Below are 27,195 nucleotides of genomic sequence, written 5' to 3' on the forward strand. Positions count from 1 at the left end.
GTGACCCCAGCCCCGCTCCCACCGGTCCCGGCCTCCCCGGTCCGCCCGCTCCCGCCCTCGCCAGGCGGGTCGGGGGAAGCAGCCCAACGCCTTCGCGCTCCGGCTAAGTTCGCCCCAACGCGCTCTCCGTAGCGCGCAAGTGGTGTCAGGAAGCGGCGGCGCGGCGCGGGGCCTCTTGGGATATGTAGTCTTCCCGGCCGGGGCGCTGCATTGGGGCCGCGTTCTCCGGCGCCGCTCGGGAACTACAGGCGGCGGCAGCCGGTTTGTGCCCGCGAGGATGGCGGCTCCCTTGGTGCTGGTGATCCTGGTGGCCGTGACGGTCCGGGCCGCGCTCTACCGCTCTAGCCTCGCCGCTTTCATCTCCGAACGGGTCGAGGTGGCGTCCCCGTTGAACGCCTGGAAGCGAGGTGAGGCCCGCGGGCCCGGGCCGCGGGACCGCTCCCCCCGCGGCTGAATGTGCCGAGGCCCGCGGGGGTGGCGGTGAGGGGGCCGGGAGCGGCGCCCCCCCGGGGCTGGGGACCCCAGGGGGCCGGGAGCGCAGCTGCGGGCGGGCGGGGGGCTGTGCCCGGGCACGGCCCCGCGGGGAGAGGGCCGGGCCGCAATCCCGGGGCTGGGGACGGGCCCCTCCTCTGCCGGCCCCGACCGAAGGCGGTATGAAATGGTGGGTGGGGGTTGGCCCCGAGGGAAGAGCGAGGGTTCGGCAGCTGCGAGGGGACGGGAGAGACGTGGGACCGAGGGCGGGAGGATGGGGGGTTTAGCCATCGTGTGCGGCTGATCTGGTTGTACTGGTACAGACTGATTGTGTCACGGGTGTCAGTAAGATGGAAGAATGACAAAATCTGGCAGTGAATATGTAGTTTCAGCAGCCTTGACTGAGTCGCTTTCCTTACACCGTAACTGCACAAGCACTGTCTGGTGGTGTGAACACATGGCTCCCACTTTTCACAGAGCTTTTCACCGTTTCATTTTCCTTGTTCAGTTTGTGGCCCCACATGTTGTTACCACCGTGATTCAAATTCTCTTTGAAGACTGAGGTACAGTTTAATCAAGGCTTTTCGGTGGCATTCATCTCTGTTGCATCTGAGCCCATTAGGAACCTTAATTTATTTTAAAGTCGGCCCTTTGGGAAAATAATATCCAGTTATTATGCAGGTAAAGTTATTTGCAGTTTTTGAGTGGAAGACAGCGGCACAGACTAATAAAGGTCAAAAGCATGAATGCAGTTGGTGGCCTGGGGCCTCTGCTGCATGGTGTCTACACTTCATACTTCATAGTTTCAAAATATAGGTCCCAAAAATTCCCTTACAGCAATGGATACTTTCTAAATCTTACCTTAGAGCGTCAAGGTAGGCATCTAGAGAGTAAGGAGCACAATTAGCATCACCTTGAAAAGTCAGGGCTGTCATCATATGGGAACTTTGTGGGAGAGACAGAATCCACTTCTCCAGTATATCGCTGAACTGGGAACCTCTTGTTGCTTCCTGCAGTCTCCTGCCTCACTTCCCTCTGAACAAATGGACCTGTTTCCCATAGCTTCTTTCCCTGCGTATGCTGCTCAATCCCCAGGGAACCTTTGTGCTCAGTAAGGTGGAGGTCCTATGGCAGAACGTGTGCATTCATTGCCGCACAAGCTGTAATTACATGATTGCAAAGGATCTGAATTAAGGCTGCAAAATGTCAGGAAGTTTCAACAGTGGATAAAGCTTTTAGCTTTGCCCGGTAATGTGTATTAATTTCTGCTCTTTTATTGTGGTTTTGGACGTTTCAGGTCTCTCTACATCTAATTAGGCAAAATAGTTCAAATTTTATATTATGTTGTGATTTGTCTTCTTAGAATTAAGTATTTCTCCAACATAGACACCGTTTACACATAATAGGTGACTCAAAAGCAGTAAATATAATACATTTGATTTATCATAGAATCATCGAATGGTTTGGGTTGGAAGGGACCTTGAAGATCATCAAGTTCCCACCCCCCTGCCATAGGCAGGGACACCTCCCACCAGACCAGGTTGCCACATCCCAAGGCCACGTCCAGCCTGGCCTTGAACACCTCCAGGGATGGGGCCTCAACAACTTCTCTGGGCAACCTGGGCCAGTGCCTTACCACCCTCAAAGTGAAAAATTTCTTCCTAATGTTTAATTTAAACCTGCCCTCTTCCAGTTTAAAGCCATCCCCCCTTGTCCTGTCACTACATGCCCTGGTAAAAAGTCCCTCCCCAGCTCTCCTGTAGGCCTCCTTTAGGTACTGGAAGGCTGCAATAATATCTCCCCAGAGCCTTCTCTTCTCCAGGCTGAACACCCCCAACTCTCTCAGCCTCTCTTCATAGGAGAGGTGCTCCAGCTCTTGGATCATCCTTGTGGCCCTCCTCTGGACCTGCTCCAACAGCTCCATGTCCTTCTTATGTTGGGGGCTCCAGAGCTGGATGCAGTACTCCAGGTGGGGTCTCACAAGAGTGGAGGAGAGGAGGAGAATCATTTCCCCAACCTGCTGGCCACACTTCTTCTGATGCAGCCCAGGATACGGTTGGCCTTCTGGGCTGTGATCGCACCTTGCCGGCTCATGTTGAGCTTCTCATCGATCAGCACACCTAGGTCCTTCTCCTCAGGGCTGCTCTCCAGCCATTCTCCACCCAGTCTGTATTTGTGCTTGGGATTGCCCGACCCAGATGTAGCACCTTGCACTTGGCCTTGTTGAACTTCATGAGGTTGGCATGGGCCCACCTCTCCAACCTGTCCAGGTCCCTCTGGATGGCATCCCTCCCCTCCAGTGTGTCTACCTCGCCAAACAGCTTGGTATCATTGACAAACTTGCTGAGGGTGCACTCGACCCCTCTGTCCATGTCTCCGACAAAGATGTTGAACAGTACAGGTCCCAGTACCAACCCCTGAGGAACGCCACTCATCAGTGGTCTCCACTTGGACATCGAGCCCTTGACCGCAACTCTTTGAGTGCAACTGTCCAGCCAGTTCTTTATCCACCGAGTGGTCCATTTGTTGAATCCGTGTCTCTCCAATTTAGAGACATGGGAGTGTGACGGTGTCGAACGCTTTGCACAAGTCCAGGTAGATGACATCGGTTGCTCTTCCCTTGTCCACTGCCACTGTAACCCCTTCGTAGAAGGCCACCAAATTTGTCAGGCATGACTTGCCCTTGGTGAAGCCATGCTGGCTGTCACCAATCACCTCCTTGTTTTGTATGTGCCTTAGCAGAGTTTCTGGGAGGATCTGCTCCATGATCTTTATGTATAGTTAAGTGCAAAATGTTTCAGCTATAACATTTGTAGCTGAAATAAATAAATAGATTACAACTGGCCATTCAGCTAGTAAAGAAATTTGCATGGCAGAAGTAAGAAAGCAATCAAATCTAGCTGGCTGTTGGCTTTGTGAGATTTTGTGTCACCCATTCAGATGGCCATTCAATGTGAGATTGTCACAAGTGCGGATGTTTTAAAAACTATAGTTTTACCATCATGAGATTTTTCTCTTCCCACATTACAGGATTCTAACAAAGGTGTTTTGTATGTTTCAGTGGTTGAAGGATTAGCTCTGCTGGATTTAGGGGTCTCGCCATATTCTGGAGCTATTTTTCATGAGGTTGGTATGCATGCTTCATTTTAAATGTGGTATTCAAGTGGCATGTTTCTTAGTCTTGCTGCTCACGGACTGGCCAAGGCCGGGAACCTGTCTTGTCCCAAAGACTTCAGAGAACTTGGAGTCGTGTAGTTGTCTGTGCAGTACTTGTATACGTAGTGACTGGCGCAATGAGGAAATGCAGTTCATCACGGAATAACTCGTTGCTGTGCAGATGATAGACATCATAATATTTGTTACTGCATAAGGAGAGTCTGAGACAGGGGAAATCCTTAATAAGTAAAATATTCTGTTCACATCCAGATGTTTCTGTCAACAGAAGCCAGAACAGGGAGAGACAGTGTCTTTGTGAGTCTGAACACAATTTTACTGCATAGCAGCATCTTGAGTTTCTGCATTTGCAGAAATATTAACATTAGCACAAGCATGCGGAACATCTGTTCCTCATCTTGAAAACACCTGGTTCCTCCAAACGCTTAAGTGCCTGTGGGGTTTTGTGCCCTTGAGTGGTCTTACTGATATGAAGTGTCACCTAGGGGTGTGGCAGATACTTTGTATACCTCTGAAAACTTGTTTCTCTTCCATAAATTCTTCTTTAAAGATGATTTCCTCCCAGGCTGTGAAATATTTTCCCATGCTTATTTATACCATCACATTATTTTAAAAGTCTTTCAAAAGAAATATATTTTCTCACAGTGAAGACTGAATTTACACCATGTAAATATAGTGCGTCCAGATTAAGCTTTTCTGTCAAAGGAATAATTCAGAAATATGCTCTTCCTCTTACCCTAGAAGGGAAAAACTGTGGTAGTAAGAGGATGGTAAGACTGTAGTCCTACTGCTTTATGTTTTTTATGTGCTTTCTTTGTTTTGCTTTATAAAAGACTCATCTAAACAACAGGCTAAACAGTGAAACCAGCTGTGTAGGAAATACTTTCCAAAGTACCTGCAAACAACCTGAAAAAATAGATTCTCTAGAAAAAGTTATTTTCTAAAGCTGTTCCTCATATGGTTTCTATTGTAACTGTACCACTATACTAATAGAATTGAAAAGTTGGAATAGAATATAATTTTTGAAGTTTATGGTGTCTTTTACAAACTGCATTGAGAACTTTGGAAGGGAAAAGACCAATAAGTGTGCTTTGATTAACCACTTTGCTCTGAAGTAACAGCGCTATAGAAGTTGCAAAGGAAAATTACCTTTCATAGTCTCTCATCTCATGAGTGATTTGTCTCATCTCTGCTCCATTTTTCTCATCAAATCGCCAGTTGTTTTATCTGGTCAGTATTTGACATGGGTTTCCCTGCTGTTCTCTTTTAGACTCCGCTGATAATATATCTCTTTCACTTCTTGATTGAATATGCTGAATTGGTGTTCATGGTAAGTGCTTCTCGAAGGCTCCTCTTGAATGGTCCCGTTCTGTGAAATGCTGAGTATGACTTTCCTTTTAGTTCTGCAAGAATCAGGGACCCGCAGCCTCCCTGAAGTTCAGATTCCTGCTGAGCTCACAGTTTCATTAGAAAGGCAGCTTTGGCTATAAACCCATGTTTGGGGTTTTCCCTTGTACTTATTTGTTCTTTTTTTGTGAGTTCTTGGTTAGATAAGTATCCCCACAGAGAGACAGAAGTTGGCATTTGGTTTCAAATTTCAAAGGTTACCTCTTACAGGTTCAGAATATTTTGCCCCCCTCCCCCCTGCCAGTCCAATCCTTACACTGCAGTGTTTCTCAGTAAAACCTGCTGCCAAACCCCAGGCAAAGAGAGCGCAAATGGGTTAGTCCCCCAGATGTCTCTTGTAAACTATTCTCTGAGTTCTGCATAATTCGGAAGGACAGAAATCGTATAGCTGGCTGCACATGCCGCCTGGTGGAGCCTCTCTCCCCGCATCCCTGCTGGGCAGGTCTCATGCAGAGCTAACAGCCATCTGCGCTGCGCTTTTGCCGATTGTTCAGATGACTGTACTGCTGCCTGGTAAGCTTGGGGCGGCTCAAGGCACTGTCGTGCTGGATTAATGGACAGGCGGGTTTAGCCAGCTGGGCACTGCCCCAGTGTTGCCTGTGCTCCAATTAGACCAGTAATTCTATTATCCTAGCATACTTCTCTCCCTGTAATTACCCATTCTCTTGTTTTGTAAATATTAATGTCTTTGGTACAGCTCTTGGCTTCAAGGTTAAGTGGTGGTGTTTGATCACAGTGTACAAATCAGCAATCTGGTGTTTTTAAAACTTGTTTTTTCTTCTCGTGAGCTGAGTCAGATGAGAGTCCGTATTCAGCATTGCAGTACTGTCCAATAACAACTTCTCCATTTGTTTATTTTGCTTACAGTCTGTCTATGCCTTGCTTTTTTAGATAACAGATGTGCTAACTGCTGTTGCCCTTTACTTGGCCATTCAGGACTTCAACAAAGTTGTGGTAAGCTGACACGCCAGCGTTGCTGATCCTCTTCTCCCAGCAAGTATGAATAAATATCTTGTACCAAAGAAAACACATGCCAGAGGATGCAATATCAACCAGTCCTTGTTGCGGTAAAACTGATCATATCTTGATGATCAATAAAGATAGGGACTGGATGTGGTAAATAGCAGGGGTATTTTAAGTTTTGTTGTGGCACTATTATGGTATGAAACAAATTACTGTCCGTAGCTACCACACTGCACTTGAATGATGATCACAGCAGTGTAGAGTCTTTAATGCAAAAGGAGTATAAGGATTTTGAGAAATTTGTGAGAATGCAATAGCCAATGAAACACAGACAAGTCTAGGGTCATGGTACACGACATGGGATGTGAGATTTTAGAACATGTACTGAAAACCCACCTTCCGTTGTTGTGGCAGTTTGCAGTACACAGAATGTAATTACTGGACTATGGGTTTGGCACTTCCTTTTCTCACCTTTGCTCCTGCTACAATCTTCTGTTGTTTTGTAGCTAGAGCCTGGAATGTTTTACCCTGAACATGGTTTGTATTTGTGCATGGCATGAGTTAATACACAGACTGGAAATATGTAAAGGAAGGAACAAACCTTCCAAGGACGCTGAGGTCATTCTACTGAGCAAGGTGAAAGTCTGATACCAAATATTACTTGTTCCCTTCAAAGTATAAGTAAATGTATTTTGAGCTGAGTGATTCCTCCCAGCTCTTTCTCATAAGTAGCTCAAAGAATATTTTGTATAAGCAATGCTGTGCTCTCTGCAATCCTAGAGGGACAGTGATTCAGTATCGACATGAATAGGGAGGCTGCATTTTCTACAGCATCTGTGTGGTCTTCCACCCAGCCACATACTTGCTCCTTGTCCTCTGACTTTGAGGTTGGAGAAATAACTCATGATAGAACTGCAGCCCTGTAAAAATCCTGTGTGTGGGTTACTTTGTTTGTTGAGAATTTATTGCCGGCATCTCTCTCCTGTCTCACCATGACATAATTCAGTAGGTTCGTAATTCAGATTTCTCTTTTGTCTCCATAGAGAGCATCATAGAACAAGATAGATTAAAGAGAGAGATCTTGTGTCCCTAAAGGAGATTTGGCATAGATATATCCATCTTCAAAGCAACAAAGACTTCATACTTCTGTGACTTGGTTTCTTAGGGGCTTCTATGTTGAACAGTGAATTTATAAAGTCAGCTTTTCATGGGAGCTCCAGACAAGCTTTAGGAAGATTGAAAGTATTAAACTCTAGTGTGGTGAATTCACTGTCAGCTGTGTCAAGAGTGAGACATAGGGAATTAAGGAAGTTCAAATAAGTAGAGATTATCTGCTTTCTCATGACTTCCAGTTGTTAAGTATTAGGCAGATGATTCTGCCCCTCTACTCTGCTCTGGTGGGACCCCACCTGGAGTATTGTGTCCAGCTGTGGAGCCCCCAACATAGAAAAGACATGGAGCTGTTGGAGTGGGTCCAGAGGAGGGCCACGAGGATGATCCGAGGGCTGGAGTCCCTCTGTTGTGAGGACAGGCTGAGAGAGTTGGGGTTGTTCAGCCTGGAGAAGAGAAGGCTCCAGAGAGACCTTATAGCCCCTTCCAGTACCTAAAGGGGCTCCAGGAGAGCTGGGGAGGGACTTTTTACAAGGGCATGTAGCGACAGGATGAGGGGGAATGGCTTCAAACTGGATGGAGGTAGATTTAGATTAGATATTAGGAAGAAAATTCTTTACTCTGAGGGCAGTGAGCCTCTGGCGCAGGTTGCCCCGAGAAGCTGTGGCTGCCCCATCCCTGGAGGTGTTCAAGGCCAGGTTGGACGGGACTTGGAGCAACCTGGGCTGGGGGGAGGTGCCCCTGCCCAGTGCAAGGGGGATTGGAACTTGATGATCTGCAGGTCCCTTCCAACCTAAAGCTTCTGTGAGTCTATTTGGGAGTAGAGAAGGGGTTTTTGTTCTGTTTGTACAGCACCTCACATAACATGAGTTTCGGCTCACACCTGGGGCTCGTGTATACTGTTCCATGTACTGGAAATCCTGTGTAATAAGAAATAATGACTTTCCTCATCTGACAATCTTTGTTCATTCTCCCGTGTTCAGTTCAAAAAGCAAAAGCTCCTCATAGAACTGGATAAATATGCACCAGATGTGGCTGAACTCATCCGGACGCCCATGGAAATGCACTACATCCCCCTCAAGGTAGCACTATTGTAAGTATTGCTTCTTATAGGCTGCAGTGGGCTGCTTTGGGTCCTCAGCTCCCTTTGGGTTTTATTTGTCTGATCTGGGGCTTCAACATTTGTTGAAGGTTATTTTTTTTTGTTCCCCAGAAATTCTGAAATTCCTATTATACATAAAAATCCCCCCAGCTCTGAGTACTCGGTTTGAAAGTGAAAAGCAGATGCTTTCCCAAAATGTTTTTTGCCAACAAGTAAATTCACTCATGCCTTCTAGGACAGGCTCAACAGCATCATAAGGTCATTAATTTGGTAGGAAGAATGTTGTGTCTGCACAGATCACTTTCCCATTTATTTTGCCTCTGTGGTATGTCATCAAAACTGATTTTATGCCTCCCAAATGTCTCAGGTGTCTTTTCAGAAAAGTTAGGAGGGTTTTTTAAGAGTCGAACAAAATGTTTGCTGAATATCGCAATTTGAATATTCCAGAATTGGTTAGAATAATTCAAAGATATTTTCAGATTGTCATCTTAATAGTGTCATGTCTTGGTGTTCCTCTGTATACTAAACATTTTTTTTTGTCTCAGAAAGCTTCAATTAAATAATACCCAATTAAGGTACTTAATGTCAAACAACTATTTTTTAATTGGGATTTTGACGTGAATGAATTATTATCTGAATTATTCTGTGTCAGAGGGAGTTTTCTATTAGATAAATTGTTATTTTTTCTTATTTTTGTGTGAATTTTGTAAAATGGTGAATTCTCCAGGAGTACAAAGGTAGAGTCTGTAAATTGCAGACTCTTTTGTATTTAACGTTGTTGCATGTTACCACAGCAAAGTTGGCATTCAGTTGTGCCTATCCTGCTGCAGGCTCTCTCTCTGGAAACAGAAAAAAAGCCAAACTGGGACTGGGAGCAATAGGAAAAATTTTTATGTATAGAGATGATTAGGAACTCATCAGCCCTGTCTACTCACTCCGATGACTGATTTAGTTATTAGCAAGGCTGATCGATACATTATCTTGCTTATTGTATTGGTAATCCGTCCAGACAATTTGCTGTGCTTTTGAGGTTATTGTGATTCTCATTTCCAAAAGCAGCTGGCATCTGTACTAACTAAAGTGTGGCTGCGTTCTGGAAGGTAAAGGTGTTCAGAGTTTGCTGTCTTTCCATAATTCCAATTAAAATTTTCAGAGCTGGCAGGTTTTGTGCTCAGATCACGTCATGGTGAACACAAACGATTGCTCTGCCATAGCAGGAGTGTGCAGGTGCAATTGGGTTGGGGGAAACTCTGCCGATGTCTCAGGATTTGTTTCCATCTTGCTATTTTCTTATTTTTATTACTTTCCCAGAGTTAGTACACGTGAGTAACATAAAGAGTTTACTTTGGGCCTGATATTCCTAGGTCTGACTGAACAAACGCACAATGTTTCTGTAAAGCACAGAACATTTTTGGTAGGCATTTTCTAGGATAGAACTTGCATTTTTGACACCTTCCCAACCATTTCCTTTTCTCCAGTGTTCTCTCTGTGGCCACTGTGTCCAAGGCTTCAATCCGTGGATGTGGTTTTTGCTCCAGACTAAACAAACTGTTCAGCTGAATTAATTTGATGATGAGAGGATTCCATCAAATGTAAATAAACAAAAAGAAATGGCAAATTGCATCTGTTTTTCCTTTGAATGTGTCTCTAATCAGATGGTATCGCCTTTGAATGGCACGAGCGTAACTCCAGCATTGCTCTTTTTCAGCTATCTGTTAAACCCCTACACCGTGATGTCTTGTGTGGCAAAGTCCACCTGTGCCATCAACAATACCGTCGTTGCATTCTTCATTTTAGCTACGATAAAAGGTAACGCACTGAAGAATAAATGGTTCCTTATGTCTTTCCGTAAAGGTTAGAAAATGAGCAGAAATTAAATCAAGGTGGAAATTTACAAACTGTTACAAAGACCTCAGTGAAACACAGCAGAAACGGGGTCTGGAGCAGGGTCAGAGTTCTGCCTGAAATCTCAGGAGATCAAGAGACTTTATAGTCAAGTCGACACTTGCTCTCATCTCACGTACCTGGGAGTTTAATCTAAAAACTGACTCCTTTTCCTGGATGGCTTTGAATAGTTTTCTGTTTCTGAAGAAATGCGTGTCTGTGTGTAGGAGGACATAATGCTCTGCTGCTCCCTCTTTTGTACATGAATATGCACTTAAGGGGTTGTATACAATTTATTTTCAAAGTGTATCTTTGAACTTCTATTCAAAAGCAAGCAGTCACCTGCAGCTATTATTTGGCTTTTACTCACAGGTTTAACCGTGGTTTGAAATTAGCTAATTGAGCTTTGGGGAAGCAGAAACAGTAACCAAAGACCCATGCCGGCAGAGCTGAATAGAGGATGACAGAATAGCTGTTTCATTCGTTTTGTGCATAATGCCACAGGTTTCTGTTTCTTTCATGACTCCCCAGTGCTAAAGTCTTTTAGCTTACGTGATTTGGACCAGTCACATAAGTTTTAGGAGTTCTTTGGTGGATCAGAGGAAAGGTCAGTCTGATCTCGTCTCCAGCAGTGCCCAGACCCAGACATTGCGAAGAAAGCTGCTATAGGTTGGTTTTATTAGTGTTTCCAAAAGAAAGTTTTCCTCCAATTATTGCCTAATTGAGGCTGGAGGGGTTTTCGATTAAAAGCATTTGCAAAAGCAAACGAATGTGGTCCATTTAGTCAAACTGGTTTTTAACTGTTCGCTGATACCATAAGACAAATAGCTCAGTCATAGTCAAAACTGTAGTGACTGTCCCCCGTGTTTTCTCCCTGCTTGGGAGTGTGGCAGCCTCCAGGTATTAACATGGGCAAAGAGAGGATATCAGATTATGACTATGATTTCTGCGTACAAATTCTTTAGATCAGTGCATAATTGAATATTAATATATTAATTAAATATTTCAATAAAATATTTAATTAATATCCTCAATAAAACAGAGGATAGGGAGGTTTCTGTCTAAAAAAGTGTAGTTGGAGAATGGAGAAAGCTCATCACCAGGTAAACCTATATTTTCTCTTTGAAAAGGTGGAAGCAGAGAGAAGCTTACCGAGTGTTTGATGTCGGCAGGCTGACAATTAGTCCAGTGCACCGAGTCAGGATTCTTGCTCTCTAAGCTGTATTTTTACAGATGACTTCCATGAAGTGACGTACAACTAAAAGCCATAACCAGGTTACTGCACTGGGTGCTCGTGTTTTTATTGTTTAACCTGGAACCTTTTGGACTTGATTTCTGGCGTTGGTAGTTGGGCAATGCGAGTACTCGGCACTTAGCTCAGCCTGAGAGACCTCAAAGCTTCCTAGATAAAGGCATTCATATTTTTAAGACCACTTGGAAAAGCTGTGCTAGTCCTTTCTATGCCTCAGTTTTGGTATCTGTAAAGTAGCGCTAATGCCACTTCACCCCTTCAGCTGCGGATTTTCCCTTGCTGTCTTTCGCAGGGCTTTGCTGAGGTCCCTGACACATTCTGGTGACGACGTTATCCAGTGTGCCCAGTATGAGTAAAACGGCTGTTTCATGCAGATATGACTTAAGTGAATGCATTCCCATGCACAAACAGCAGCCAGCGCGGTCTATATATAGACTGAATTACATGAATCTCTTTCTGTATGTGAATGATAGGACATATAAATCAGTCAGGGGTTCTTTCTTGTGGGAGAATCACCTTGGTGTGAGTCATTCTCCGTTCAAAACGTAGTTAAGAAAAGGACACTCTCCAGGACACATTCTGCTAAAACCGCCTTTAAGTGGTGTTATGATATGTGTAAAGCCCCCGCAGAGGGTTATGCGTTTCTTCCCATTTGGACTTCCTGCCTGTGAGGCTGTTTACATTAAATGTTCCTTACAAATGAACATTTTTTTTGTTTTCTTTGCAGGTAGTGCCTTCCTCAGCGCTGTGTTCCTGGCCTTAGCAACATACCAGTCACTGTACCCTCTCACGTTGTTTGCTCCAGCGCTCCTTTACCTTCTACAGGTAGATGATTTCTGACCGTTGGTACCTGTCTTGTTCTTGTAGCTCTGCAGGGACAGTCCTTAGCTGTTGAGAGGGGAATCGGGCAAGTCTGAGTTTCAGAACAAGCGACTCTCCTCAGGCCACGGGAAGTTTGAAGCTTTAATGGGGATGCCTGTGCATAGAGAGAAGGGAGCAGAAAGTCACCTACAGAACTGGCTGGTGTTTACCTTGCCCGAAATAAGTGCTATTCTTTGTGTCATGTGAATAGCAATGAGGATTTTAGACTTGGAGAGGAGGAATGAGAGCTGTATGTTTGAATCACTCCAACACGGAAATGCTGATTTGGAATTTAATGGCAAAAGGCACGTGCTTGTGAAAGTGGCTGGTTGCCCTTGTCCTTTCTCCCTCCCCGTTACAGGACCCCTGAGTTCCAGCAGGGCTGACCTTGATCATTCATGGGCACACAGTGCCTCGACAGACAGACAGACAGACAGACACTGTTCCAGGCAAAATTGGCCCAGCAGTCGGCCATCTGCAGGGAGGGGTAGGGTTTAAAGCTGAGGCAGCTCTTTCTAGTGAGTGGATTGATCACCGGTTTGCCCACATGCTTCCAGCTGGTCTCTCTCTTAGCTCTTGTGCCGATACTGTAAACAATGCCTTAACCGAGAGCCCAGATTATAATGCACTTAATGAAAACTGAGCATTTGCTCATCTTATTCTGATATGGGAGCAAGGTGAGGCTGTGGCAACTAGCAGAGGACTTTTATCCCAATTCACAGATCACTTGGTGATCATTTTTATTGTTTTTGCCATTCTGAAAGACCTGCTGTTGAGTGTTTCGCCACTCTTTCTTGGTTGCTTCTGTCCTGTCTCCCTCATGATTTTTATAGCTAATCTTAACTACAGGTTCATTAAAGCCTATTCTCAAATCTTTGAGCTTCAAAAGAGAATGGAGAGTCGGTTCTAGTCCATTTTCTTTCCCTGACTATCTGACATGGATGTCTCTTACTTTTTTTTTCAGAAATGTTGTTATTATTATTATTACTGTTTGCAAGACAAGAACTTCTGCAGAGTCAGTGTTGCTTTTTCAGTTTGTTAATTTTCAGGTGTATTTACTTTATATGTTTTATGTTTTGCTCTTGTTTGTTCTCTTTTAACTTTAGTCAAAGTAAAGTGGCAGTAAAGTACAAGCATTGTGTACACAAGCAACAACAAGTGCTTTGATATGTGAATGCCTAATTTGCAACTTTTAAAGGGGAACATGCTAGTGTGTGTTCTTTTATCCAGATTTGTAAATGAACTTTCCTGCATTCTTTGTGCGGAATTAAATAGCTTTTCTCTGGCACTTTCCGTCTGTCCTGCCAAATATCCTTGGTAAACTTGCTTACATTGTCCCAGCAAGTGGCGTTAAACACACTATGGCTGTGAAAGCAGAGCATGCTTTACACGGAGCCCACATCAGTCAGAGCTGCCTCTCTGTACATCTCCTGCCAGTCTAAACCCTAATACCAAACAGAAAAGTTACATCACTGACCTGGAGCTGCACAACCGAGCAATTCCCAAAGGTGTTTGTCCCTGTGTGTATATTTGTCTTTACAAATGCAGTCAGGGGACCTCATGGAGTGAGATACCCATATGTCATGTTATGTGACAAAGGCTTGTGGACATGTGGCAGTGGCAGGACTGCAGCAGTTTTCTTTGTCGGAGGAGGCAGCCTTTTAGAGGGGCTCCTTGGTGCTTAGGAACCCACTGGATGTCCTCTTTCCCTGATTTCAATTGATGTGGTGGAGACCTGGCATCGCAGGGTGGTGGGTCGTGGAGCAGGGTTCTCGGTCACCCAGTGGATGTGGGTTCATGCAGTAGAAGGCAGGCAGCAGGACAGTATTGCAAACATCTAAGGTACAAACGTAGCTGTGAGGAGGTGTGTGTAAGTCTCACACCAAGTGCATGAGACTTGACTCGCTGCAAGCAGAAATGATCGGCTTAGCAGCTGTATTTTCAACCACAGTTCTGGGAATATGTGCAATGTGTATGAGCTCATTGGCCAGAGTGAAGAACATCAAGCAAATTGTGCTTGAGAGCTCCTTCCAGTGCCATAGTGCCAGTGTTTGATGCTTTCTTTCATTGATTTAAAATGATGTTGTGAACACTCAGGCTTTCTTGTGGCTTTCCACCTGATGAGGGGTATCCGCCTGCTTGTATTTCATTTTCAGCGTCAGTTCATACCAATAAAGCTGAAAAGTAAAAGCTTCTGGCTCTACACCATGCAGTATGCAGCCCTGTACCTGTGCAGCCTGGTGGTGATCATCTGCCTCTCCTTCTTCCTCCTCAACTCCTGGGATTTTATCCCATCTGTTTACGGGTTTATGTAAGTATAAAGATTCTTTCTGTTTTTTCTGTCTAGCTCCCCCTATGTCGTTTCTTGTGTGTCACACACAGGTGCCCCACTCCCTGTCCTAAGCAGTGTGTGATCTGTGGTTTTACTGGCAATGCAAGAAACGGAGGGGTGTGTGGAGGAGAGCAGGCATTAGCCAATTTCTTTTAATTAAGTAACAGCAAAAATTAGAGAAGACAGGAGATGTTTTCCACGGGGTTGATTGGAAATGGATTTGATTGTTGAGCTACCATGGCTGTGAAATTTTCATCTCTGGAGAAGTGTCTGCTTGGGAATGGTTTAAATCCTGCTGGGGCATAGGTGAGGATTAGTCCCTTTCCTCTCCAGATTTTCACCCCTTTGGTTTCTTTTTCACGAATTTAAAATATAGGTCCTCCATCCAGTAGCACACAAGGATTGATTAATGTATCGGAAGCAGGGCAGTGAAAAACAACCATTTAAAAATGTTACCGCAACTTTTCTTTTTGAATTTCAGCCTATCCGTTCCAGATCTGACACCCAATATTGGCCTTTTCTGGTACTTCTTTGCAGAGATGTTTGAACACTTTAGTCTTTTCTTCGTATGCGTGTTTCAAATCAATGTGTTCTTCTACACCATTCCCTTGGCAATAAAGCTAAAGTAAGTATGTTTTTCTGATGGTTCTTTTACTCCCTGTTGTCCAGTGGAAGCTTATAAGGCTGGCATCAAATGTCTGAATTTACAAGCCTGTTTTTTTAACAGGGCCTATGCTCCTCATTTCCCAAAGTTTCAATCTTTATTCCTCTTAAATAGAGTGAGTTGGGCTCTTTTGATGCCTGTAACACATCTGTTGCATAGCAGAGAGAGCAGAAATTTAGGCTGTAGAGGTGCCTGCTCCCTGCCAGCATAAGCCAGTGTAATCAGAAAGCAAGAACTCTTGGCTGGAACTTCAAGTTCGTTATGGTCAGAAAAAAAAGTGAAAATGTGGGGACAATCCTAGCGGGCTGCGGTGTCAACATTGCCCTTCTTTCTGATAAAAACATCCATTAACATGCCTGGATTCTCAGTGATCTTATCCTGTTGACTTGAATGGATACATACATCATGATGTACCAGAGGGATAACTATGGGCCTCTCCAAATAACCTTCAGAGAGGAGGTGCCGGTTGCTTTTCGGTGAACAGGACAGAGCTGGGGACGAGCAGCCCGGGTGACCAACTGTGTAAATGTATGTTGAGTTGAGGCACTAAGTCTCTGTGTGAGGGCAGAACAGCTCGGTCTACCCCACCCAGCACTCAGGGGCTTGTTTGGAGAGAACAGGGGTATGAGAGCCCCTCTGAGCCTACTCCACAGTGCATTTGTGCCCTTGCTGATGTTTATTGCCATTTTCCAGAGACCCTGCTGCGTCCTCTTATCCTTTGTGTCTTATCCCTTCTAGGGAACACCCTGTGTTCTTCATGTTTGTCCAGATCGCAATCATTTCTATCTTCAAGTCCTATCCCACTGTGGGAGACATTGCACTGTACATGGCGTTCCTTCCAGTCTGGAGCCACCTTTACAGATGTAAGTTCTTTGTGTTTGATTGTTCCTTATCCGGGATGGGAAAGGGCCTGTCCAATAATTGCTGCCACTAAACCAAACCGGGCGCATGTTCGGAGGCTCTTGCGGCCTCCTCGGGTTGTCTGGAAGGAGGCTTGATTTTTCTGGTGATAGTCTCTAATGTATCTTTAGGGCTAGGATTGAAATTGGTGAAGGAGGGACTTTTCACTTGTGCCTTATCTTCCCGCTCTCACCAAGTTGATCTGAAGATTAACTTCCTTTGTAAAAACCTTTTACCGTCCTGCACAAGGGATGTGGCTTATTTAAAGTACATCCATCCTTCAAATGCTTTACTCTCATTTAAGGCTGTGTGATTTGAACACTGCTCCTGCAATTGGTGAGTCCCCCAACCTTAAAATCCTGCACCTTGCAGTGGTTCTTTGGTTTGCATCTGCTTGTTTGCTTAGAGTGAAAGTAACTGAATTACTCCAAGCAATTGTCCAGTTTTCTTAAAAGCTTCATGAAAAAAGCCTCTTTAGTTCTTTAAATCACCAGAGAGCTTCCTGGTGATTTTCAGACTCAGTCTCTAGAACCTGCTACACTGGAGCGATTTGGAAGTCCTGTGTTTTTCCTGGTGTTTCTTGCTTAAACCAACTGCTTTGACCAACCCTGCGAGGTTGTCCGGGCCTTTTACTGCAGTCTTCTCTAACCCAGGCCAAGTGTGTTTATGGACAGCTAAGCCCGCCTGATGTCAGGAGACATAATTGGGAGTCAAGAGACTTGGGAGACCATCTGCTTTCTTAGTTTCGGACTAAGGAAAGCAAAGGTCACAGCAGCTGTGATAAAACAGGGCAGGAAGCCCCAGGGTAGCCCCAAGCGTGTCGCAGCTGTAGCAGGTGATGTACTTCTGAGAAATGCTGAATCAGCGTAGTTCAGTTGCACATTCCGAGCATGCAGATAAGAGGACTGTGACCAGTGAGAGGGACAGTCTGGGACATGTTCCCACCCCACAGTGAGTGAATAGACCTACCGAACAAGAAGTTTAAAAAGGTAGGTGTGAACAGGTTTGGATGTGACAGTGCTCTTAAATGTCAGACGGTTCCTTTCAGCTGCAGAATGATCGGGAGTCTTCCAGTTACCTTCAGGGACATTGGCTGAGCCTCAGCCAAGCCCAGCGACACAAGTGCCGGGATGAATTATAATACTGCTGCCAAAAGACAGGCATAAATAGTTCACAGAAAACAAAATCTCTTCTGGCCTAGTAGTTCCTAGCTCTTTTAGACAAAGTTGTGCTTGGTTTTGCCCATCTAATGCACTCATGGAGACTAATGGATTCTGGCCACACTTGCGCCTCCCGAGGTCATGTGTTTGTCAACGCATTTGGCCTATGTGAGTTTCCTCCTTTTCTGGTGCTTTCATTTCCTTACCACCTCCTGAGGAGGTATCTCTTTTCCTATGGCCCACAGGTTCATTTTTTTCCTTTGCCGTCAGCTTGACGAGGCTGGGGAACGGCGTGCTCTGCTCTCTGAGTCATGATGCTGGTGGAAAGGCCCTTCTCAAAACCGCTGGTTACTATAGCATAGGCACCAAAAAGCCAGGTCCTCCGAGGAAGAGTGATTGGAAGCAGGACCTAAAAGGAAAGAGCTACAAATGAGGATGTCACATTCAAACAAAGGCAGAAGTCTTTATTTTAAAGGGAAATATAGTGGATTTCTTAGAAAAGCTAGCCAGGAAATTATTAAAGCAAACTGTGAAAGGTTGTTGGAGAGAAGTATGTGTTGGCGAGTGCCTCTGCCCCACTGCACATACCCTAAATACCACTGCTGGTTGCGTGAGCATGGCTGCTCAATAATGCATCGTTTTAACAGCTTGGTTTTCTTTTGCAGTCCTCCGGAACATCTTCATCCTGTCGTGTGTGCTCATTGTCTGCTCCCTCCTGTTCCCCGTTCTGTGGCATCTATGGATTTATGCAGGAAGTGCCAACTCCAATTTTTATTATGCCATCACGTTGACTTTCAACATAGGGCAGGTTAGTAGAGCAAGGTAAACGAGGTTAAACTTTGGGTAGGTCACTGGATCGGGTCTCCTGTCAGCAACAGTGAATTCTGCAGGATTCTTTGCATCCTGCTTAGTCCTGCGCAGCAGCTCCCTGCCTCTCCTTGCTCCAGCTGGAATCTGCCTAGTCCTCACCTTCTGGCAACCTGATGGGAGAGAGTTCTTGTGGTATTTGAGCTATAGCTTAACAATCCAACTAGGCTGTACTGCAAGTTGCATGGTCTGTCATTTGATAGCAGAGAAAAGCGTTTTGGTACGGCAGGACTAAGAGCACATGTGAACGGAGAAGGTGAGCTAAGAGGGGAAGTGGGAAAACCCATGGGGCAGCAGCAGTGGGGCCAGACGACAGGCAAATGAGAACTGTACATGGGGACGTGGCAGTGATTTTTCTGAGCGTTATACCTCACTGAGACGTAGGGTTGTGGGCACATGCAGGGTCCCAGTCGTGCCAGGGCTTGCTCTCCCTGCTTCTCTCAAGGCCATTCAAGATACATGACTTTATCCAGCCTTAGGGAAAACAGAGCTTGGCACCCCTGGGGGTTGGGATTCAACGTACACAGTTAACACAACCTTTTCTAAGGTTCCCTTCCTCTTCTCTGTGCTGTTTCTGTGCTGCTCTGTGCTCAGTTTCACATGGGGATGAGCAGAATGTTCATTTCGTGTTAAAGTTGCCTTTATTTTGAATGTGCCTCAGCCATTTACATTTGTCTGCTTCCCCTAAAACTAGAGGAGCAAATATCACCAAGTATCACCCTCACTAGAGGGCTGAATATCACCTGCTTGTACATCCCCCACCACCTCCATAAACGGGGACAGACACCCGTTCTGTGAAAGCAAGAAGCGATTCCATGCAGTGAGTGGGGTGAGAGAGAGAACAGAGATACGACGAAGAAGCGCTTATAGGAAATTGGGAGTGGTTCATTAGCGCTGTAACTACACGGTGTTGCTATGGAATGAAAGGCATAGTAAAACTTAAATTACAGATGGCAGGTATTGGTATTCTAAGAGGATTTTAATCTCCTGCCTGAGGAAGTCATCGCAGATCCTGCGAGGTCTTGTGCTCTGTGTAAATGCAAACAGAGCAAAAACCTCCATTCTGATTTCCCTGTGAGAAAGAACTAACCCTCATCCCCACTGACCTCAGCTCTTTCTTTTCCCATTAAGACATCCGCGGAGAAGTTTAGTTAAAAATAAAATCAGCCATATTGATGTAGCATGTCAGTAGTCAGCCACGGTGTTCAGCAAACAAGTGGACAGACTAAGCATGGCTGTTCTCACTCTCCCTGGGCACCTCTACCCTTCGCTCTCTGTTCTCCTTCCCGCTTTCTCCTCTGACGTCAGCAGCCCCGTTTCTCTTTCCCTCAGTCCCCGCACAGTCCTCCATATCCTCCCATCCTGCCACTGAGCCTTCTCCGCAGCAGCTGTGTGGCACAGTAACCCAGGCGGGCTCTGGTTGGCAGCCCGACCCTCCCTCTGTCCCCTTAGCACTGCGGCGTACGTCAGGTGGGGCTCTCCCCGGAGTGAATTCCCCGGGGAAAAGGGTGAGCACATTGTGCCAAAGTGATGCACTAAGTGGCATCCGGACATTAGGACAAAAACTACTAGTTTGGTCTGGCGCTGAAAGGTTTTCTGCTCAAGTTATGTGACACTATTTCCAGATGGAGGAGGTCAGCGTTCCTGGGGAAGGGTGGCACTACAAGAAGGTAAATGACAAATGGCACTACTGAGCCGTCACTGCCTGCGCTTGCAGCACCCCAGCCTGCCCCTGCAAAGGCAGCTGGCTGCTGTAGAGACACCACTGAGACCCACCCTGGCGTTCTCGGTGCTTTTAGGCAAGGGAGCTGTCACGCTGCGGTGCCTCGGTGCAGCCAAAGTGGCGCTGAGTGGGGGAAGGACCTTGTGATTGCCACATCAGGTTTCCACGGGCGCTGCGGTTCTCTTGCAAAGCACTTCAGTTGTGATTTAACACAACAACGTGGCTGGTGGCAGTACCAGCCCGGGGTATGCCACCTCCCGACAACACGGGACAGTGCCCGCAGCTCTGTGTGCGGCCGCACGCTCTGACCGGGGGCAGGGGAGAATCTGGGGGACGGCCAGCGCTGCTCACTCACAGGGGGACAGTGTGCAGACGTGTACCCGGGGTTGGCCGCCCCACAGAGGGCACGACAGCACGGGGGCAGGAGGGAGATGCAGACGTGATGGGGGTGGGATAAGGGCTTTTATCTGGTGTTGCTCCTGAACGTTGTACTGTGAAGCCACAGCCATGACATTTCAGCCCTTCTCTTCACCCCTGAGCCTGGTAAGTATTATTTTGTTAAACCGCTAAAGCTTCTGTTTGCTAAGGCTGACCCGGGGAGCTGTGGTGTTCCTGCTGCTGCCTGCAAGCTTCGTACCCGCTCTGAGTAGAAAAGGCTGTTGAAAAACTTCTGAAAAGTGCTTAATAGCAATCAGCAGCAGGAGACCTCTGGCATTTGAGCTGAGCTGCATGACAGTGCTTGCATGGAAGGAGTCCTGTGGGTGAGGTTGAGATGGTCTGTAGAGCTGTGGCACAGATGGAGCTGTCATTGTCACATATTCTGACCAGTTGGTGGAGCTGTTGTCTCCTTGGCGGCGATGTCTGTGAGAACCCACTGGTAGCACAACAAATAGATTAGTTTAAGTCTCCCGTGGCTTAATGCTGCAAAGGCAATGGCCAAGGAGTGTTCACAGGATCACAGTGTCTCCTCTCACAATGCACGATGAACTTCTTAAACCCCTTTAGGGTCCATCAAACACATGTCCCTTTTTATTCCTTATTCTGAAGCATTGCTAATATGTCTGAACATCTCACTTCTGCAGATCCTGCTCATCTCGGATTATTTCTATGCCTTCCTCCGGCGGGAGTACTACCTCACTCACGGACTCCACTTGACAAGGCAAGATGGGACAGAAGCCATGCTTGTTTTGAAATAAGGATTGTGCCCGCCTTTCCCTGGGACATGGACCGCTCTAAGGACCATGCAAAGCTTAGGGTATGTGGGGTGGGTGGGGAAGGTTCCCTGAATGAGATCTTGACTTTGGGAATGATACCTACTGAAAAAAAGGGCTGAGGTTCTTCTGGGAATGCCCTCCTGAGCTGTGGGCTCAGAGCAGAGACTGTAAGAGCTACAAGTAGGAGCTGCAGTGCCTCCATTGGAGCATCTCCCTTCTTCCCTCAGCTGTGCTTTTCACTGCAACCTCAGCCATCAACTCCGGGCAGTCCAGCAGGAACTGGAGAAAGTGTCTGAGCTAAAACCAGGGCTGAATCTCTGGCTCAGAAAGAGCTCAGGCCATAAACGGTTCACTTGAAAATCACTGCTTCTTGGAGATGTTTGCTTCTCCTGGAAATTTCCCCTTCGCTGCTTTGACCAGTAATGCTCCTCCTTGGCACAAGGCAACCTCTGGGTACCCGGTGCCTAAGCCCTGGAGGCAGGTGCCATTTCTCGGTTCTCCTACTGGTGTGGGATCTGGAAAAAATCACGTGTGCTCAGGCACAGTGGCTGCTGTGAAACAAATGGGGACCAAGGGTGACCTGTTGGAAGGGGGACAGCTGAAGCTGCTGCCACAGGTAATCTTGGAGCTCAAACACTACTAAGCACTGGATGGGGGGTGAAAGCAAAACTGGATTTGGGGTGAAAGCAGGAGCAGGGTGGGTACCGGGTAACTGCTGTATCCCGTTGAAGCGACACAGACACTTCCATGTCAGGAACTGCACAGAGGCATGACAGGGACTCGGAAGAAGGAACGCTACTGTGGAGATAGATTCCCGCTGCTCCTCGTTTCTGTAGGGTAACAAAGCTTGGCAGTGCGGGGCTCACACCGTAACGTTGTGTTCACTTGAGGCAGCAGCCTGGGTGTGGGACGAGCGCGCTGCCTGCCCGGGCTAGGGACCAGGAGGTGTCAAAATCTCCCCTTTAAGGTGCCAGACCAAATCCAGAAGGAGCCTCAGATACCACTGCTGCGGAGTTGTTGGGCTCCAGGTGTTCCACAGGCACGTAACACTATGGGACATGCACTTCCCCGTGTTACCCTCTTGCAGGTACAGTGATGGTGTCTTGTGGCTGTGCGCGGAGGACTCGGTTAAAGCAGTGCCCTTTGGTTCCCCCACCGCTCCCCTCCCGCTGTGCTCAGACCTACTCCCTGCAGAGCTGCTGCTGACCCCATGAATGTGACACACCAGGGCAAAGCCACCAGGCTGGCTTCTCGCTCTGCTGGCTGCGTGGTGGCAGGGAAGCGGTAACCGCAGGGCGAAAGCCGCCTCGCCGGTGTCGGGGCAGCGGGCAGCCCGCTCCCGCACTCAGCTCAAGAACACTCCGAAGGGCTGGGAATGTCACCACGTCGAAGCCAAACCGCACCTGGGACAGAGCAACTGAGAGACGGACGTGCCCAGGCGGTTGTGTAAACAGCTCTTCTTTCTTTCTGGACAATTAAAACGTTTGCCTTACTGCACTGCTGTTAGCGCTTTGGTGGGGGGTTGTTAATGGGCGCCCAGCTCAGCCCCCCGCGCTCAGCCCCCCGGGCCGGGGCAGACGGAGGCAGGGCTGTGCTCACTGCCGGCTGCGTGGCATGGCAAGGAGCAGAATAAACCGTGCAAGTTTTAACAGCTCTAGTGTGCGCTGTGTGTGGGAGGGGGGACTGGGGGTGAGTGGGGGGCTCTGGGAGGCACCGAAAGGCACATGGAGGGGTCGTGAGGGGACTTGAAAGCAAACGCGGGGGCCAGGAAGGAAAATGAGTGGCCCTGGGACATGCCAAAAAGCAAACACGTCTAGGGCACACTGAAACCCACTCCGGTTTTAGGACACGCCAGCTCTCCACAGCTGAGCCCCACAGCGGTGTGACTAAAGCAGAGGATGGGTAGCTGGGGCTATCTGGGGGCTCGCCATTTTACAGCCCCCTCTTCCCCAAAGAAGAAAGTAATTCACTCGTGAGGAGGGAGACGATGCTGACAGGAGATGGCAGGACTGAGCCGAGGGGCCACCGGCAGCAGCACCGTCCTCTGTCCCCAGCAGCTGAATTTGTTCCTGTGACTGTGCCCAGGGCCACACTCCCGGCCACCCACTGCCCCTCCAGCTGGGTCCATCCGGGTGTCCCGGGGAGCAGGACCCAAAGCTGGACTCAGAAGTGGTCCTGAGGAGAGGTACCGGTGGGGCTGAGGAAGAGCAGGGGCAGGGACAGGGACAGGAGCTCACTGGGTCTGTCTGAAACCGGAGCAAGGTGGGGAGCACATGTGTATCTGCACACACCGCTGGGACCCAGCAGAGCAGGAGGAGAAGTCGGACAGCAGCACATGGCACAGGGGCAGTGCCCAAAGGCCATGCTGGCCGTGCACCACGGAGAAACCCCCAACCCACCGTCCTCCAGGGAACAGCCCCACTGGGTGGGACATGCAGGGGGTCCTGGCGCGGGGTTGTACTCACCCACAGACTCGGTGCAAGCCCTGCAGATCCGTGCCGGCCCCCTCGTACGTGGCCATGTTTGCCCCCAGCTTGAGGATGCTGTTCCAGAAGCCTTGGTACATGTTGGCACAGGCAGTGCCCGAAGTCAGCAGCCCGGCCAGGTGCCCTGCCAGCCACCCAGGGGGTCAGCGAGAGCACCCACACCTTGGGGACGGAGCCCACCTCGCTCCCGGGGGGACCTGGCCACCCCTGGGCCACCGCAGTGCCGGTGCCACCCGGGCACGATGAGCTCCCCCTTCCCCGCAGGACGCACACCAACCTTCTGCCATGCTGTGCCCATGCCCAGCCCTGCCTGCGTTTGCAGAGAGCCCGAAAGCACGGCTCTGCCGGGACCGGGAGCCCATGCCGGGGCAGTTGGGGCGCCCCACACCCACCACCAGCACCCCCGGCCCACTGCTCATGTCCCCTTGAGTGGGCACTGGGGGCCAGGGCTGCTGCCAGTAGCAGTAATGCGGGCAGGGCACAGACTGCTCTGCTTCGGGCTTAGTCTCTTCTCAGGGCAGAGGGGAAAGCGGTGCAGGACGGGAAGCAGACCTGAGCGTGTGCAGCTTCACGACCTTAAAGCTTTGGCACCTCTGTGGCCTCATCCTGGCTCGTACCCCACCAGTCCCTTTTCTTTCCCCCCAGCAGGAAAGGGAGCAGAAGGTCTCCTGCCCGCTTTGGTGGCAGTGCGGCAGGGCTCGGGCACGGCAGAGGTGACGCTTTGCTGGGGACAGCTTTGCTGTTGGGGACACCGCTCTCCAGCAGCCCGGGAACCCCGCTGCCGCCCAGTGCCCTCACCTCCGTAAGCGGGACCCCCTCTCTGCACAGGGACCCCCTGCCCGCGGGGCGGCCGTGCCAGCACTCCCAGCCCCCTCCAGCCCCGGGAACCCAGAGCAGCTGGGAACCACCACTCTGCAAAGGCCACGGGTGCCCCGAGCCAATGCCGCGGGAGCTTGGGGCTGAGAGACAGGAAGAAAACGCTTTATTTACAAAAAACAAGTCCAACAACAACTGTTTACAAAAAGCAACTCGAACAACAACTATTTACAAAAATGAAAACAAAGTGAACACCAACTATGTACAATTCCTCCTCTTCAAACCTCCCCTCCTCTGCCGCCGGTCCCCGCATCTCTGCTGGCCCTGCAAGGAAAGCAAGCGGCACGGTCGTTTGGCTAACGAGCAGCCCCTCGCCTGGCAGAGCTGGGGGGTCCCGAGCCCGCTCAGCGGCAGCAGCTGCTTTGGGTCGGGGTTGGCCCCGATGGGCACTCGCTGTGCCACAGCCCCAGGACACGCTGGGGAGAGTGGGACTGTGCCACCAGCACTGAGCCCCGGCTGGGCTTCGGGGGAGACTGGGCTTGCCCGGCCCTAAGGAACCGCTGCCTTCCCAAAGCAGATGGGTGCTCATAGCAGCGCAGTGGTGGAGTTTCTGCTGCCAGGACGAGGGCACCGGGCACAGCGTCCCTGCAAGCAGGGACCACCCACCCCAGCCCCAGCCCCAGCCCCAGCCCCAGCCCCAGCCCCAGCCCCAGCCTGGTGGCAGGCGACCCTCCCTCCCTGCGAGCAGTGGATGGGGAGCACATGCCTGTCCTGCTGCTGGCTGGTCTATCTCCATGGGCGTCTGCTCCTCTGTCTTTTCATCTACTTCCATCTGCTCGTCTGTACCCCCATCTACCTCCATCTCCTCGTCCATCTCACCCTCCACCTCCATCTTCTCCTCCATCTCCATGTCCACCTCCATCTCTACCTCTTCCTCTACCACCACGTCCACTTCCATCTCTTCCTCTCTTCCAAAAGCCACGCTGTTGGCAGGCACTGCAGGTCCCATGGATCCAGCCTGGAAAGGGGCAGAGGAGGCACCAGCTCAGGCTGCGGGCAGGACCTGGCTGCTCCTGGCGAGCATCCCTGCGGAGTGAGCCTGGGCACCTGGGGCTCCCCTGTGTACAGGTCCCCCACCCAGGGATGCTCCGTTGCAGCAGGGCACCGGCAGCACAGAAGGGCTTCTCCCAGCCCGTGGCCTTGCAGGGCTGTGTGGAGAGGCCAAGCCAAGCTCCTGCCCCTCGAGCTCCCCAGAGCAGGGTCCCCATCCCACCCCATCCCTGCCTGCTCCAGCCTGCCCGGGCAGTGAGAGGGTGCCCACTTCCCTGTGGCGGTGCCATACCAGCAGCAGAACAAGCCTCCTCTTTAGGGGGCCTCCACAGTGCCACCCTGATAGCAGCAGAGAGAGGGGAGTGAGCGGATGGGAACAGGCGGGAAGGGCTGGGTCGGGGGTGCGAGGTGTCAGGAGCAGGGGAGAAGGGCTGCGGGGGGAGCAGGGAGATGCGCTGCACTGGACTCGTTGGGCACTGGCAGTTGTGGATGGAACACGGGCCATGGCAACAGGTGCTCAGGGTGCCGCCTGCGCCGTGGGCGATGGGGACGACCCCTGAAGGGGCTGCAGCTTCACAGGGAACATGGGGCAATTTTTATGTACCCCTTGGGGTGAATGAAACAGACTTATGTGCACTGATAGAAAAGAAAATCATAGAATCATGGGATGGTTGGGGTTGGAAGGGACCGTGAAGATCACCAAGTTCCCACTCCACTGTCATAGGAAGGGACACCTCCCCCCAGCCCAGGTTGCTCCAAGCCCCGTCCAACCTGGCCTTGAACACCTCCAGGGATGGGGCAGCCACAGCTTCTCGGGGCAACCTGCGCCAGGGGTTCACCGCCCTCAAAGTGAGAAATTTCTTTCTAATGTTTAATCTAAATCTCCCCTCTTCCAGTTTAAAGCCATTCCCCCTCATCTTATCGCTACATGCCCTAGTAGAAAGTCCCTCCCCAGCTCTCCTGTAGTCCCTTTAGGGACTGGAATGGGCTCTAACATCTCCCCGGAGCCTTCTCTTCTCCAGGCTGAACAACCCCAACTCTCTCACCCTTTCCTCATAGGAGAGGGGCTCCAGCCCTCTCATCATTTTGTGGCCCTCCTCTGGACCCGCTCCAACAGCTCCATGTCCTTTTTATGTTGGGGGCTCCAGAGCTGGAGGCAGTACTCCAGGTGGGGTCTCACGAGAGTGGAGGAGAGGGGCAGAATCACTTCCCCGACCTGTTGGCCACACGGGAAGAAGCGCAGGAGGAGAGGAGTCTTCAGATTTAGAGGACAACGTACTCTGTGAATAAAACTTTGTTTCGTGAGCTCATGAACTACAAAACCCACAGCAAACGGCTCAGTCCCCTTCGCCCCCACTCTCGGCTATGAGGTGAATTCACTTATTCACCACTCTCATCATGAGGTTTCATAACTTACAACCTGTAACACTTAATTAGAGCTCTTATGAGCAAACGAAAAATGAGTTCCCAATGAGAGTGCTCATCCTTCTTCCTCCCTCACGGTGCAGGTGCCCCCTGTGTCACCCTGGGGAGCACGAAAGCCCCAGTGGGTGCAGCTGCTCTTGGATCCACTTCAAAGGCTGTTTGGGTAAGGTGATGTTTGACACCTTCCAACTCGGCAGTCTGCTCTGGACCGTTTCCAAAAATCAGCAGATTCTGAGGAAGGATGGCCCCGGCGGTGCGTGGGGCAGCCCAGGTTCTGTTTCCCCCAAACCGTCTCATCTCCTTGGGGCGCTGGACACCTCCCTCCCCTGGGGGA

General features: G+C 49.1%; 1 protein-coding gene across 1 annotated transcript; it reads left to right on the forward strand.

Annotated features, from left to right (window-relative positions):
• Positions 1-155: 155 nt before the first annotated feature.
• On the forward strand, positions 156-21,163 carry PIGU (phosphatidylinositol glycan anchor biosynthesis class U). Its single transcript, XM_082491013.1, has 12 exons — positions 156-407; positions 3,533-3,597; positions 4,916-4,975; positions 5,944-6,006; positions 8,109-8,218; positions 9,936-10,036; positions 12,091-12,188; positions 14,381-14,535; positions 15,038-15,181; positions 15,959-16,083; positions 17,946-18,088; positions 20,953-21,163. Exons 1-12 carry the CDS (start codon positions 278-280, stop codon positions 21,064-21,066), a joined length of 1,308 nt encoding a protein of 435 aa, XP_082347139.1. The 5' UTR covers positions 156-277; the 3' UTR covers positions 21,067-21,163.
• Positions 21,164-27,195: the final 6,032 nt, after the last annotated feature.

This window comes from Vanellus vanellus (genome assembly GCF_965231255.1).
Source record: "Vanellus vanellus genome assembly, chromosome: 15".
In the NCBI taxonomy this organism is placed as follows: domain Eukaryota; kingdom Metazoa; phylum Chordata; class Aves; order Charadriiformes; family Charadriidae; genus Vanellus; species Vanellus vanellus.